The sequence below is a fragment of the Littorina saxatilis genome, linkage group LG8 (genome assembly GCF_037325665.1).
Source record: "Littorina saxatilis isolate snail1 linkage group LG8, US_GU_Lsax_2.0, whole genome shotgun sequence".
In the NCBI taxonomy this organism is placed as follows: Eukaryota; Metazoa; Mollusca; class Gastropoda; order Littorinimorpha; family Littorinidae; genus Littorina; species Littorina saxatilis.
In genome coordinates this window covers 26825857-26840856 of record NC_090252.1, presented here as the reverse complement: position 1 = coordinate 26840856, position 15000 = coordinate 26825857, and the positions used below count along the sequence as shown (strand labels likewise).

Below are 15000 nucleotides of genomic sequence, written 5' to 3'. Positions count from 1 at the left end.
AGGGGGCCACAAAGAAAGTCAGATTTAAAAAAAAAAAGAAAACAGAGAAGTTTGAGTTGCTGACGACCGTTCTCTCTGAAAGCAAACTGCTTCGATTTCATGTTTGTCCTTGGTGTCCACCAGTTCTGGTGCATGTACTACCCTGGCCAAGTTTCCTCTCAAGACATCAAAGAGACCGCCCCAGTATACTCTACAGCCTCTGGGCGAACCACCTCTCATAGCTAAAACTGGGTCAATGACCCCTGGGAAGAAGGTCAGTGTCTATAAAAATTTTACTCCTAGGCCTGCGGCCAGGGGGGGGGGGAGTATACCGGTACCATTTGAGAATCAGACCAAATGAGAATTGAACCATTTGAGAACATCCTTTTTTTTCAATCACTACATCGAAGGCCTGCGGCCCGGGGTTCACATGGGTTGGTTTGTTTGTTTGTTTCAAACCCACACCCATATACACACATTTCCCATTTAAACCATTTGTCGGCCCCCTGTCGATATTTATCGACTAAGTTCCTTGTTCTTATTTCACGAGCGGATTATATAACTACGATGAATAACCGCTTCGTCGGGTAGACGGCTTCGCCGGGAAGAAGTAGAGCCGAATACCCGGCTTCTCCCGGGTGAGTGGCGCACCGTACGCCGGCTTCGCCGGGTGAGTGGCGCACCGTACGCGATTGACGCCACACGAAGGAAAACTTCTAAAAATAGTAACGGGAATATGGATTGAGCGTTGTGGACAGTGACCTTCTGAAAATAGTAACGGGAATATGGATTGACACCACACGAAGGAAGGGAGATAAACGCAAAACACTGGAGAAGATAAGGAAGAGTTAGTGGGAATGGATCTGGGAAGATGAACAGAAAAACCAAAATCGGTTCAGCGCTGCGCGCTGAGAGCACGTGTTGAAAATTCTCATCCACCAGGTTGTGTCCGGGGTCTACCTGAATATGCCCACCAAATTTGAAGCAGATCCATCGAGAACTTTGGCCGTGCATCCCGCACACACACACACACACACACACACACAAGTCGTATATATATATAGATAGATATACGGCTTGTGTGTGTCTGTCTGTCTGTCTGTCACTTCGCGATGCACGGCCAAAGTTCTCTATGGATCTGCTCCAAATTTGGTGGGCATATTCAGGTAGACCCCGGACACAATCTGGTCGATGAAAATTTTCAACACGTGCTCTAAGCGCGGCGCGGTGAACCGATTTTGGTTTTTCTGTAGATCCATTCCCAGTAACTCTTCCTTATCTTCTCCAGTGTTTTGCGCGTTTATCTCCCTTCCTTCGTGTGGCGTCAATCACGTCAACACGTACTCTAAGCCGGCGAACCGCCACGCTGCATACTCCGTCTCGCGATCCACCCGGCGAAGCGGGTAATCATCTAGTATTATATACATTAGGAAATCTTTTGCACAGATATAGCTTCTGTCTCCCTGCCATAATGAAACATTTTAATAATCAAAACCAACACACAAAAACAAGACAAGTTACTTTGAACGTTTAATACTAAAAAGACAAAACGAAACATTAACAAGAACTTCGACCTGTCGGTCTTTAAAGTAGACAAACAAGATAAACAACTGAAAAATAGTGATGAACAAGGGTAGGCTTCTTGTCGCCGCTTCCAAAAAGGAACAAGAGGCAACGCCTTTAAGGCTGGCGTATTAACAGAGACAAATCTTTAAACAAATATCATTCCTATAGTTACCGTAACTATGTTGAACACACACAGACACACACACACACACACACACACACACACACACACACACACACACACACACACACACACACACACACACACACACATCCAGGCCCATCGAAGTTGAAAGGAGTGACAGTAGGCTGGCCAAGACAAAAAATGTGTACTCATGAGTGACAAACATAGATGTAGTTACTAACTAACAAACACCCGCACACACACACGTGGGCATGCAGGAATATAAATATGTATACCACACACACACACACACACACACACACGTTCAGAATTATCTTGTACATTATCAGAAGAGATCTTGTGCGATCTGACAACACACCCACGCATAAACAAACACACTTGTGGGCATGCAGGAATGTACCAACATGTATGCCATGTTTATGAACACACACACACACATACACACACACACACACACACACACACACACACACACACACACAGACACACACACACACACGTGCACACAGAGGAAACAGAAAAATAAAAACACAATACAAACACAATTCTACAGTGGCTAGGGTCGCAAGTATCCAAGCACCAATTAACAGTCTTTAGCCTCCATGAGCTTGCAGGTAGTACTTGGAAATCTGATGGAGTCCCCGACAAGTCCTGAGAGGAAGTTGATAGTGATGACAATTCTGTATAGGATTGTGACGATATACCATTGCCGACTGTAAGCCCGTCTCTAAAGTTGATCGCTTTTTGCAGATTTGGATTGTCTTCTGTGCAGATTGGTTCGACACTTTCAAACATGGTCTCCTCTCCGGTTTCCAACTCTGCATCTGTAAATAAAACATGAATACAAAATACACCTTTTAATCACAAACATAAACATTAACATTCTGCTATTCGCAATAATTACCACCAAAGAATATTGCTATGTGAGAAAATATATCTGTGCGCATGTGATGGGTATGTGAATGATGCAAAGCTCATTCAAGGGTGAAGCATGATCAGCTTTTACAACTTTTATTAATGTATGCATTGCACGCAGTACTAAATGGCTTGATGCATGCGAAATCTATGACCACATACGTTTTTTTCTGCTTGACCCCTTGAATGCAGGTGTGTAAACGAGAAAAATACTTTCAATATATGGGAGGTAACTCAAGTTTATGAACGGCTTGTAGTGAGTGATGTTTGAGTTGTTTCATTTGGATCACAGGCACTCGTCACGAGGTGGGCGTGGCCTAGGGCTGTCACTTGTGATGGACGGGGGGTCTTTTCTTATGGTCAGCATTTGAGAAACCGATTCCATACAGCCAATAAAACAGCCAAGAACACCGTCGGGAACCACCAGAGACCCATCAGTGGCCAGACAATACGCCGAAGACTTGCTGAGCGAGACCTCCAAAACTGCCGTCCAGCTAAAGGACCAGTCCTCACTCAAAGACATCGCATGGCGCGCCAGCAGTGGGCCCAGGATCACATCAACTGGAACTGGAGACAATGGCGAAACATTCTGTTCACCGATGAGAGCCGTTACTGCATTAGTCATGTTGATGGGCGTGTCAGAGTGTAGCGAAGAAGAGGTGAACGCTATGCTGATGACTGCGTCATGGAACACAATGCCCAGGGTGGACCAAACGTCATGGTCTGGGGTGGAATCTTTTATTTTATTTTATTTTATTTTATGCAATTTATATCGCGCACATATCTCAACCACGGATTCAAGGCGCAGGGATTTATTTATGCCGTGTGAGATGGAATTTTTTACACAATATATCACGCATTCATATCGGCCAGCAAACCTCAAGCCTATTGGGGCGAGCATTCACCTTTCACGGCCTATTATTCCAAGTCACACGGGTATTTGGTGGACATTTTTATCTATGCCTATACAATTTTGCCAGGAAAGACCCTTTTGTCAATCGTGGGATCTTTAACGTGCACACCCCAATGTAGTGTACACGAAGGGACCTCGGTTTTTCGTCTCATCCGAAAGACTAGCACTTGAACCCACCACCTAGGTTAGGAAAGGGGGGAGAAAATTGCTAATGCCCTGACCCAGGGTCGAACTCGCAACCTCTCGCTTCCGAGGCAAGTGCGTTTACCACTCGGCCACCCAGACCACAACCAATCCCTGGGACCTCTGTTTTTCAACAATATTGGTCCTGGTCGGGGAAACGGCATCACAGCACAGCGTTATATTGACCAGATCCTACTGCGAACGCCAAGAAGAAGAAGACCAGATCCTACAGCCTCATGTTGTGTGCCCTTTTTCCAGGCGCGCAGAAACTGTGTGCTGCAGCAAGACAACGCTCGCCCGCACACAGCCAAGGTCACCCAGGCCTTCCTGCTGCACCATACCATCGACATCATGGCTTGGCCTGCCCTCAGCCCAGATCTGAATCCCATTGAACATTTCTGAGACCAACTTCATAGAGAGCTCAACCAAATTCGCTCAGGACCAAGAACTGCAGCAGAACTGCCTGGGGCAACATCCCGAGAGACGCCATCAACCGACTCATCCACTCTATGAGGCGCCGCAGCCTGTCCGTCATCAACGTCCATGGGGGTCACACACCGTACTGACCAACTGTCGAGGCTTCCTTTGCCCGTGGCATCGAAAGACTATGCCATAGCCAAGAACAGTGTTTGAAGAACATACCACAGTGATTTTAATTCGTTTCGATGTAACATTTATGAGAATTTAAATTTTCAAATTGTGATTAAACGTTTTTCTGGAGAAAATTCGAGTTTCTTTTGTTACTCGGTAAAGATAACAACACTTCCAGTTCTTTCACGTCAACGTGCTTCCCAAACACACTGACGATGATGATTTCTTGCTGATCAGAATTTACTCGAAAGCCGCCTCCTTGACATGTCTAGCGTTAAAAGCGGGGTAAAACTGATGACAAACAGAAATGTCCAAAAGGATATCAAAGGAAGATCTCAGTCGTGGGTCTTTCTGCCGACAGAAATCAAACTGCAACGACCAAGTTTAATATTCGCGAAACGATTGGTCAATTCTTCTGCCAGACCGCGACAATGCCCGACAGCGTCCGACAAACGTCCGACTCGGAATGATACAAACACACTGTAGACCTTTCATTTCTTTTACTTATGGATGTGTTTGAGCAAGTAGGTCTCATCACTTAACATACACTCTTCAAAAAAAGTTAAGGATCACTTTTTTACAAGCACGCCACACAAAACAGACAAGACCGAATTCTTTCATTTTTTTACAATTATATAATTGAACACCCAAGGAGTAATGACAAACAAAGCAAAGATCGAACGCGGCAGCGACAATTTAGCTAGAGTGTGTCAAACGTGACAACCCTCGAAAATGGAATTCACAACAATGTGAATCAGTGTCAAAAACGCGTGTGCCCTCCGTTGTGTGCCGGGCATTCAACACATCGTTGGCGAATGGAGTGGATCAGGTTGCATATGAATGCTCTGGGAACCCCATTCCACTCCTGCTGGAGCCATATTGCAGCAGTTGACCCAGATTGGCAGGAGGAGGGTGATGTTGCTGTACCCGACGACAAAGCTCGTCCCACATGTGCTCTATGGGGTTCAGGTCCGGGCTGTTGGCTGGCCACAGCATCCTGTTGACCCTGGCCTGCTGGATGAAGTTGTTTACAGTTGCAGAGCGATGGGGAGGTGCGTTGTCATCCTGAAGAATCGCACGAGGGCCGATCGCTTGGAGGGCTGGAACGACCAGGGGTTGCAGGATCTCATTCTGGTAGCGGACACCGGTCAAGTTGCCCACTACATGGTACAGAGGTGTCCTTAGACGTGTGCTGATCCCTCCCCGGACCATCACAGAGCCTCCGCCAAAACGCTGTCGTTCCAGAACAGCGCCTTCTGCGAAGCGCTCTCCGCGACGCCTCCACACTCGGATGCGACCATCAGCAGGTTCCAAGCAAAAGCGGGACTCATCTGTAAACAACACCTGAGCCCACTGCTGACGTTGCCAGCTCACATGTTGAGTGCACCAGGCTCGGCGAGCTGCTCGGTGATTAGCAGTCAGGGTTGTTCCAAGCCAAAGTTGTGTAAGCGGTTTCGGATCGTCTGACCACTAACAACAGTGTTGGTGGTAGCTTGTAGGCGTTGCCTAATGTTGTTTGCCGTAGCCATTCTTTGTTGCATGGCCTGCCTCTGAATGAAGCGATCCTCTCTTTGTGTGGTGACTCTGGGCCGACCAGAACGTTGTCGCTCCTGCACTCTTCCAGTTGCGTGGAATCTCTGTTTTAGTCTGATGATGACAGAGGGAGCCACTGCAAGCCTCTGGGCCACTTGCCTGGCAGCAACACCGTCTTGTAGCCATCCTATTGCACTTCCTCTATCCAAATCGCTCAGTTTTCTTCGTGGGGGCATGTTGCTACTGTGCATAATTGTGTCAGCGTGTCAACCTTTAAACACAAGCTGGTGAGCGATGTTCATAGCCAGGACCCTGTTGTAGCACGTGCATCACAACCTTTTGCCCTGGCATGCGTTCCGCAAATTTCATGGGGCTATAAAAAACACCCTTTTTCTTCCTAAATGCAGAAGCTTTTGAGAAGTCCCACAAAGTGAAATAACTCTGCCTGCCAAACAAAATTCTAGGTCAAGACTCATTGTTCATTTGTTAATTCAAACACATTAATCTTTTAATTATTATGTCGATGTTTAATTTTTTGGCAGTTTTTTATAATTAGATCCGTTTTTTCAACCGATCCTTAACTTTTTTTGAAGAATGTAATTTTCCGAATAGAAACAAAAGGATAACATTTAATAGACATTTGATCATACCGCCATCAATATTCCAAGATCAGCTCCGCGAAAGATCATACTAAATATGGCCATCCGGCGTGTCGGACTCCGTCAAATTTTAAAGTTTCGATCACACCATCCGACCGGGGACGAACGCACGCACGCACGAACGCACAGACAGACAACGTGTATGATCGCATAGGCTACACTTACGTGAGCCAAAAATCAAAAAAGAAAATAGCACTGTTCCCCTGTGAAGTAGCTTGTATTGTGGGAGGTATCAGTCGCCATGTGCACGGTGTGTGGGTGTGAACAGGTGGTGTGTGGGTGTGTGAACAGGTGGTGTGTGGGTGTGTGAACAGGTGGTGTGTGGGTGTGTGAACAGGTGGTGTGTGGGTGTGTACAGGTGGTGTGTAAGTGGGTGTACAGGTGGCGTGTGTGTGTAGGTGTGTACAAATGGTGTGTGGGATATTACAGTGGTGTGTGGGTGTGTAGAGATGTTGTGTGGGTGTGTACAAGTGGTGTGTTGGTGTGTACATGTAGTGTGTGGGTATGTACAGTTGGTGTGTGGGTGGGTGTACAGGTGGTGGATGGGTGGTCGTACAGGTGGTGTGTACAGGTGGTGTGGTTGGGTGTCCAAGTGGTGTGTGTGTGTGTCCAAGTGGTGTGTGGGTGTGTCCAAGTGGTGTTGGGTGTGTCTTAGTGGTGTGTGGGTGTGTCCAAGTGGTGTGTTGGTGTTTGCAGGATGTGTGTGGATGTGTACAGGTGGTGTGTGTGTGGGTGGGTGTACTGGTGGTGTGTGGGTGTGTACATGTGGTGTTTGGATGTGTACAAGTGGTGTGTGGGTGTGTACAAGTGGTGTGTGGGTGTGTAAAGGTGTGGGTGGGTGTGTACAAGTGGTGGGTAGGTGTGTAAAGGTGGTGTGTGGGTGTGTACAATTGGTGTGTGGATGTGTAAAGGTGGTGTGTACAACTTGAGTGGTGTGTGGGTGTGTAAAGGTGATGTGTTGGTGTGTACAAGTGGTGTGCGGAGGTGTTCAAGGTAGTGTGTACAAGTGGTGTGTGGGTGTGTACATGTGGTGTGTGGATGTGTACAAGTGGTGTGTGGGTGTGTACAAGTGGTGTGTGGGTGTACAAAGGTGGTGTGTGGGTGTGTACAGGTGGTGTGTGGGTGTGTATAGGTGGTGTGTGGGTGTGTACAAGTGGTGTGTGGATGTGTACAGGTGGTGTGTGGGTGTGTACAAGTGGTGTGTGGGTGTGTGAAGGTGGTGTGTGGGTGTGTACAGGTGGTGTGTGGGTGTGAACAGGGTGTGTTGGTGTGTACAAATGGTGTGTGGGTGTGTACAGGTGGTTACGCTGGCCGTGTACTCGTTCTTCGCGGCCTGTGTGCTTGGCCGCCAGTTCCTGGACCCCGCCAAGGGCTACCCCGACTACCAGTACGACTCCTACGTCCCTGTCTTCACGCTGCTGCAGTTCACATTCTACATGGGCTGGCTCAAGGTAACACGGGGCTTTGCGTCCTTTTTACATTTAGTCAAGTTTTGACTAAATGTGTTAACATAGAGGGGGAATCGAGACGAGGGTCGTGGTGTATGTGTGTGTGTGTGTGTGTGTGTGTGTGTGTGTGTGTGTGTGTGTGTGTGTGTGTGTGTGTGTGTGTGTGTAGAGCGATTCATAGAAAACTACTGGACCGATCTTCATGAAACTTTACATGAGAGTTCCTGAGTATGATATTACCGGATTTTTTAAACATTTTTTTATAAATATCTTTGATGACGCCATATCCGGCTTTTTGTAAAAGTTGAGGCCGCACTGTCACGCCCTCAATTTTCGATCAAATAGATTGAAATTTTGGTCAAGCAAGGTCGGACTTTGGAATTGCATTTCAGCTTGGGGGCTTAAAAATTAATTATGAGTTTGGTCATTAAAAAATTAAAAATTGTAAATAAAATTATTATTTTATAAAACGACCCAAAAGTAATGTCATCTTGTTCTTCATCATTTTCTGATTCCAAAAACATCTAAATATGTCATATTTGGATTAAAAACCAGCTCTGAAAATTAAATATATAAAAAATATGATTCAAATTAAATTTCCCGACTCGATTTAAAAACAATTTCATCTTATTCCTTGTCGGTTCCTGATTCCAAAAACATCTAGATATGATATATTTGAATTAAAAACAAGCTCAGAAAGTTAAAAAGAACAGAGATACAGAAAAGCGTGCTATCCTGCTCAGCGCAACCACTACCTCACTATTCTGGCTAGTCAATTTCACTGCCTTTGCCACACGATGCTACGAGTATACGGTCTTGGTGAGAGAAAAAAAATGCAGTGCATTCAGTTTCATTCTGTGAGTACGACAGCTTGACTAAATGTTGTATTTTCGCCTTACGCGACTTGTTTTTCTTTCACAACATTCCTGTGGGTTGAAAGGACAATTGGGATGGACAAGCAAAGCTAAACTGTCTTTTGGTTAAAACAAAGTGATTTTTTTCGCAGAACTCATCTAAAGTTCAATTCTTCGTAAACTTGCGGCGCACATGCATGTTGGTATCTGTGTCTGTGTGTTAAGCTCAGCAGGGAATGATATTGATTGGAATCGCGTGAAGCTCTAAATCATCAACATTTGAGGTGATTATTAACAGACTTTTTAAAACGTGTTAATGACTTCAAGCGTTTGAAAGATTATGGATGTGAGTTCCAAATTGCTGCACCCGAAAAGGCAAGACTGGTCTATTCGTGGAATTGGTGGAATGAAGTTGGCAGATATATCTTAAATATATGACGAAATTAAAAGTGGCACTTTTTCGTGATAGACTTTGTGCATTATTGTTATGTTCAGCTGAAGATGCTTCTCTTGTGAAAGAAAATTCAGAGTACTTAACTTTATATCGGTTTACACATCTTCATCAACAATGAGTTTAGCCGAACGACGAGAGAGAGAGAGAGAGAGAGAGAGAGAGAGAGAGAGAGAGAGAGAGAGAGAGAGAGTATGTATGTGTGCGCGTGTGTGGCCGTGTCTATGTCGGCGTGCGTGGGTAGGTGATGCGTGTGTGTTTGTGAGAGAGCTGAGGGCATGTGACATGTTACAGGTAGCCGAGCAGATGATCAACCCGTTCGGTGAGGACGACGATGACTACGACATCAACTGGCTGCTCGACAGACACACCGCCGTCTGTGTCATTTTACTCATTTATTTGTTTGATTGATTAGTTAATATACTATAATGTATATATTTATTTATTTATGTTTTTTTTTTTTTTAAATTATTTTTTTAATCTATTTATTCATTTATTCATTTATTTTAATTTTATTTGTTTATTTGTTTATTTGTTTTCTAATTTATTTATAAATATGTGAACACAACATTCTACTTATGTTTTATTCATTTTATAATTTATTTATAATCCTTTGGGGACGATTCACTATCTCTAAACATTTTTTTCTCAATAAAAGGTCTTATTCGAGAGGTTTTATTTGTTTGATACTTTTGATATTTAACTACAGAAACATGAAAAACGTTAAAGTTAGCGTATACCTGCACTAGGGGAAAGGCTCCTAATATGGACCGGCTCCTAATATGGACCACCTCCAGTTCTGACAAACTAACGGCGTTAGAGCGCTCAAAACAATTTCATTCGCTGTATTCACCCTCTCTGGATAACCTGAACATGTCAAAACAGTTGCAGAAACACAAACCTCAAAACCGTTAGGCTTTTTCTCTTTTTTTCACTTTTGGCAGCGTTCACTCTAAATTTGCCGCCTAAAACGGACTCGTTTCTGTCCACAGCCAAAGCTTTTATCAAACAAAACTTGCGGTATATGACAGCTAAGACCGTATTTGTTACATGTAGAGGTTATATGCCGAGTCTCAGTGATTATTAAAAATAATGGTCGAAGTTAGCGGATCATGAAAAATGCGAGCTTTAGCGAGCTTTTTCATGACCGCGAACTGAGACCATTATTTTTTATAATCACTGAGACGAGGTGTGTAACCTCTTTATTCCTCCTTTCTTCAGTTATTCAAAGAAAAGAGGAGTTTTTTTGCGAAAGTTTGATCGAATCCTATATTCACTCAACCAGTCAACCTGCGCAGGCGATCGATTAATGCGCGGTTGTATAGTTCCGTGCAAATCATTCCATTCTGTTAACACTTCTTGTCAGTTTTCCTATTTTGGACTAAAATCAAGTACACAGATATGCTGTTATTCTGCTGTGGCGGCAAAGGCAGATATTGTGTTTGTTTGTTTGCTTAACGCCCAGCCGACCACGAAGGGCCATATCAGGGCGGTGCTGCTATGACATATAACGTGCGCCACACACAAGACAGAAGTCGCAGCACAGGCTTCATGTCTCACCCAGTCACATTATTCTGACACCGGACCAACCAGTCCTAGCACTAACCCCATGATGCCAGACACCAGGCGGAGCAGCCACTAGATTGCCAATTTTAAAGTCATAGGTATGACCCGGCCGGGGTTCGAACCCACGACCTCCCGATCACGGGGCGGACGCCTTACCACTAGGCCAACCGTGCCGGTGTGTTCTGTATATGTTTTGGTATCGCTTAGGATAATGTTCTTTCGTCAAATGGGACTAGCAGACGAACTTTTGCACCCGTGTTCCAACGTTAAAAACTGTATGAAGTTCAGTTTTCTGGGGAAAATAGTGTATGAAACCGCTTTATGTTGTTTAAATTGATGAGATGTGTGCATTTGGTTGCGTGTGATCTGTTTATTAAATGAAATATTGTTGAAAACTGACCGTCGGATTGCAGTCTGTTGTCGAAGAAACTGAGTGAAAAGAAATTTGAAAGGGGAACTACTCTTGTCGCTAGACAAAGTATGAGAGTTACTTGCCTTGGGAATTTGCAGAAAACAACCAAACTCATGGATTTTATATGGAGATTCATGTGTTCAAGCCTGTAGTTGTTAATTTAAATGCGGTATGTTTGTATTGTTTGCTCCAGAGATGTATACTTCGTACATTAGAGCGTTCGGAACTTTTCAGTCGCAAAAGTAGTACCGACGCAGAACAGCTTCTCAACCCATTGCGCTGTCGAGGATTCAGGCTGTTGCTGGGTCGTTATTTGTTTGGTTGCTGGGTGTTTATCGAAAAATAACTTGCTCTACAAGTTTACAGAGGTAAAGAAGCAGAGGGGGGAATAATTTAGCAGTATTGACCCCGAGTTTCTACTGCAAACAAAAAATAATAGCAAAATCTCAAAGTATGTGTGAGTCCCCTAATATGGACCACCTTCAACAAATCGAAGAAAATAAAAGCTAAAGGCTATTTTCATTAATTCATTACGAAGATTGCTGAAAATAACCTATAACTAGCCCTCGAGATTTCAAAAAAATATAACAAATAGTCTTCTTTTCGTGGAAGTTGATAATTTCACTTATTTTCGCTATGTTTTTGATAAGCTTCTTTAGTTTCCTGGTGTGCTTCAAATAATGCTCTCATCAACCCAAAACAGATAAATCTAAAGCATATTTTAATTAGTCTGACTTGCACACTAAGTTGTATCATGTTATTTTGAAGTATAGGGGACTTTTTACAATGATTCGTGAAGGCCTCTCCACTGGTCCATATTAGGCGCCCAGGCTCCTTATATGGACCATTTGTGATTTTTTTCTGTATTTAATTTTTGCTGAATGTCTATCAGAGCTATTTTACTCTAATTAAGCCTAACAGTTAACCTTAGAGAGAAGGACTACCAAACACAAAATGAAACTTCTTCGCAAGAAAACAAGTTAGTTATCAGCATAAAACAAAAAGCGGTCCATATTAGGAGCCCTTCCCCTACATAAGTCAGACGCTGTATCACTTCAGTTGTCAAAACAGAACACCGAGGTTAAATGTACAGAACAATCGAGTCTTATGATCTCCTTCCAGGGATCGTCAGTCAGGACTGTATCCAGCACAATACTGTTCCATCAATAACAAGTCCCCTGAAGCGATATAAAAACATTTAGTCAATAATGGAAGGGCGCTGGTTCTGAGCGACGCTTAGTTCTCGAGATAGGTGTGACCAGATGACGTCATTTATACTTTCGTCATCGGAGATCTTTCGTATTTCAATCAGTGTCATTTCCCAGTTCTGTGTTCTGCGGTCGTTTTGACTGACTTGACAAGTTGAGAAAACCAATGACACTTCATTTTTGCGAAGCAACTGAATATGAAAAGAAAAGAAAGAGTGCAGAAGTATGTTTGGGTCCTGCAAGACTTTATGACCAACGATTTCTCCCTTGGAAGTAAATGAAGATGTCTGTTTTTCGTCTGCTTTGAAGGTAGGGAGATTTTACAGCGCGCACGGTAAATTGCAAGTCGTATTGGACAAGAATTTTGTTGTTGTTCTTTCTTCGAAGTACCATAGATTTGTTCTTGGCCATATTTTCGACCTGTGCATCGTTATCTTATGGGAAAAACACGTTTGAACGCAAATTCGCAAAGAAATTTTGATAATTTGCTCCGGAACTGCAACGTCGATTTGCCCAAACAAAAAATTCTGACTCAATATGCGGGAACATGCTGGTAGTGTCATATTTTTTAAATGGGTGTGGAAGAACTGCTCATAATGTTAATAGCACCCTGTTCTTTTTTTCGTCACACCCAAAACCGTTATTTGTTTTGGACGACGCAGCATTACAAGATCAACACCACAAACCAATCATCGCCGAGACTACATTCAGATAGTCTCGGCTAACCATACCGAAGACCAAGACGGGTCACGCTCGCCGCTGCGAAGCACGCGTCCGTAGTACTTACTGAACCTATTTTCTTTCATTCTGAGCACATTTTTAGAGTAAACATGACATATCTTATATTTTAGAATTTAGGAGAAGATGAGGAATACAATGCAATCAATTTTAAATCTGTTTGCGAAAAATCGATTTTAATGACAACTTTAATGAGCAAGCTCATTAATTAATTGTTATGCCTCCAAGCTGAAATGCAATACCAAAGTCTGGGCTTCGTCGAAGATTACTTGACCAAAATGTCAACCAATTTGCTTAAAAAATGAAGGCGTGACAGTGCCGCCTCAACTTTCACATAAAGCCGGATATGACGTCATCAAAGACATTTATCGGAAAAATGGGAACAAAACTGTGGGGATATCATACCCAGGAACTTTCACGTGAAGTTTCATGAAAATCGGTCAAATAGTTGTCTCTGAATCGCTCTACACACACACACACACACACACACACACACACACACGTACACATACATACATACACCACACCCTCGTCTCGATTCCCCTTCTATGTTAAAACATTTAGTCAAAACTTGACTAAATGTAAAAAGAGGGCTTACAGTGATTATGAACTTACTCTGAACTTACTTATGAACTTACTCATCAGCAGAGGGCTTACTCTGCTTATGAACGAGGGCTTACTGTGCTTAGGCCAAAAAAAAAAAATAGGTGTGGTTACGGTAACATAGCCAAAAAAAATAGGGTAGGTAGGTAGGCAATCACTTTTTTTTTTTTTAACTTTTTTTTCTAATGTGTACAAATTAAACCTACTTGACCGGGAAATAAGTGTGCGACTCGGGCGCTTTCGCTTTCATTGCGTTTTTTGCACTCGGTTTTTGTTTTTTGTTTTTTTTTGTTGACAAATGTAATAAAAAGTTATAGGATCGGCCCCTAAAAATAGGGTAGGTCGGGTTACCGTAACCACACCTATTTTTTTTTTAGGCCTTATGAACGAGGGCTTACTGTGCTTATGAACGAGGGCTTACTGTGCTTATGAACGAGGGCTTGCTGTGCTTATGAACGAGGGCTTACTGTGCTTAGGAATGAGGGCTTACTGTGCTTATGAACGAGGGCTTACTGTGCTTTGGAAAGAGGGCTTACTGTGCTTACGAACGAGGGCTTGCTGTGCTTAGGAACGAGCGCTTGCTGTGCTTAGGAACGAGGGCTTACTGTGCTTATGAACGAAGGCTTACATTGCTTATACACCGGGGCTTATACACGAGGGCTTACTGTGCTTATAAACGAGGGTTTACTATGCTTATACACCAGGGCTTACTGTGCTTATGAACGAGGGCTTACTGTGCTTATGAACGAGGGATTACTGTGCTTAGGAACGAGGGCTTACTGTGCATATGAACGAGGGCTTACTGTGCTTATGAACGAGGGCTTACTGTGATTATGAACGAGGGATTACTGTGCTTAGGAACGAGGGCTTACTGTGCTTATTAACGAGGGCTTACTGCGCTTATGAACGAGGGCTTACTGTGCTTATGAACGAGGGTTTACTGTGCTTATGAACGAGGGCTTTCTGTGCTTATGAACGATGGCTTACTGTGCTTATGAACGAGGGCTTACTGTGCTTATGAACGAGGGCTTACTGTGCTTATAAACGAGGGCTTACTGTGTTTATGAACGAGGGCTTACTGTGCTTATGAACGAGGGCTTACTGTGCTTATGAACGAGGGCTTACTGTGCTTATGAACGAGGGTTATGAACGAGGGCTTACGGTGCTTATACACGAGGGCTTACTGTGCTTAGGAACGAGGGCTTACTGTGCTTAGGAACGAGGGCTTACAGTGCT

General features: G+C 43.7%; 1 protein-coding gene across 2 annotated transcripts in view; it reads left to right on the top strand.

Moving 5' to 3' along the window:
- The window catches only part of LOC138973172 (bestrophin homolog 17-like), a 41642-nt gene that overhangs the window by 19378 nt on the left and 7264 nt on the right, over positions 1–15000 (top strand). For both annotated transcript variants that reach the window (XM_070345861.1, XM_070345860.1), the window contains exons 7-8: positions 7783–7935; positions 9532–9612. In XM_070345861.1, the coding sequence (XP_070201962.1) occupies positions 7783–7935; positions 9532–9612 (234 nt within the window). The remainder of the gene's footprint in view (positions 1–7782; positions 7936–9531; positions 9613–15000) is intronic.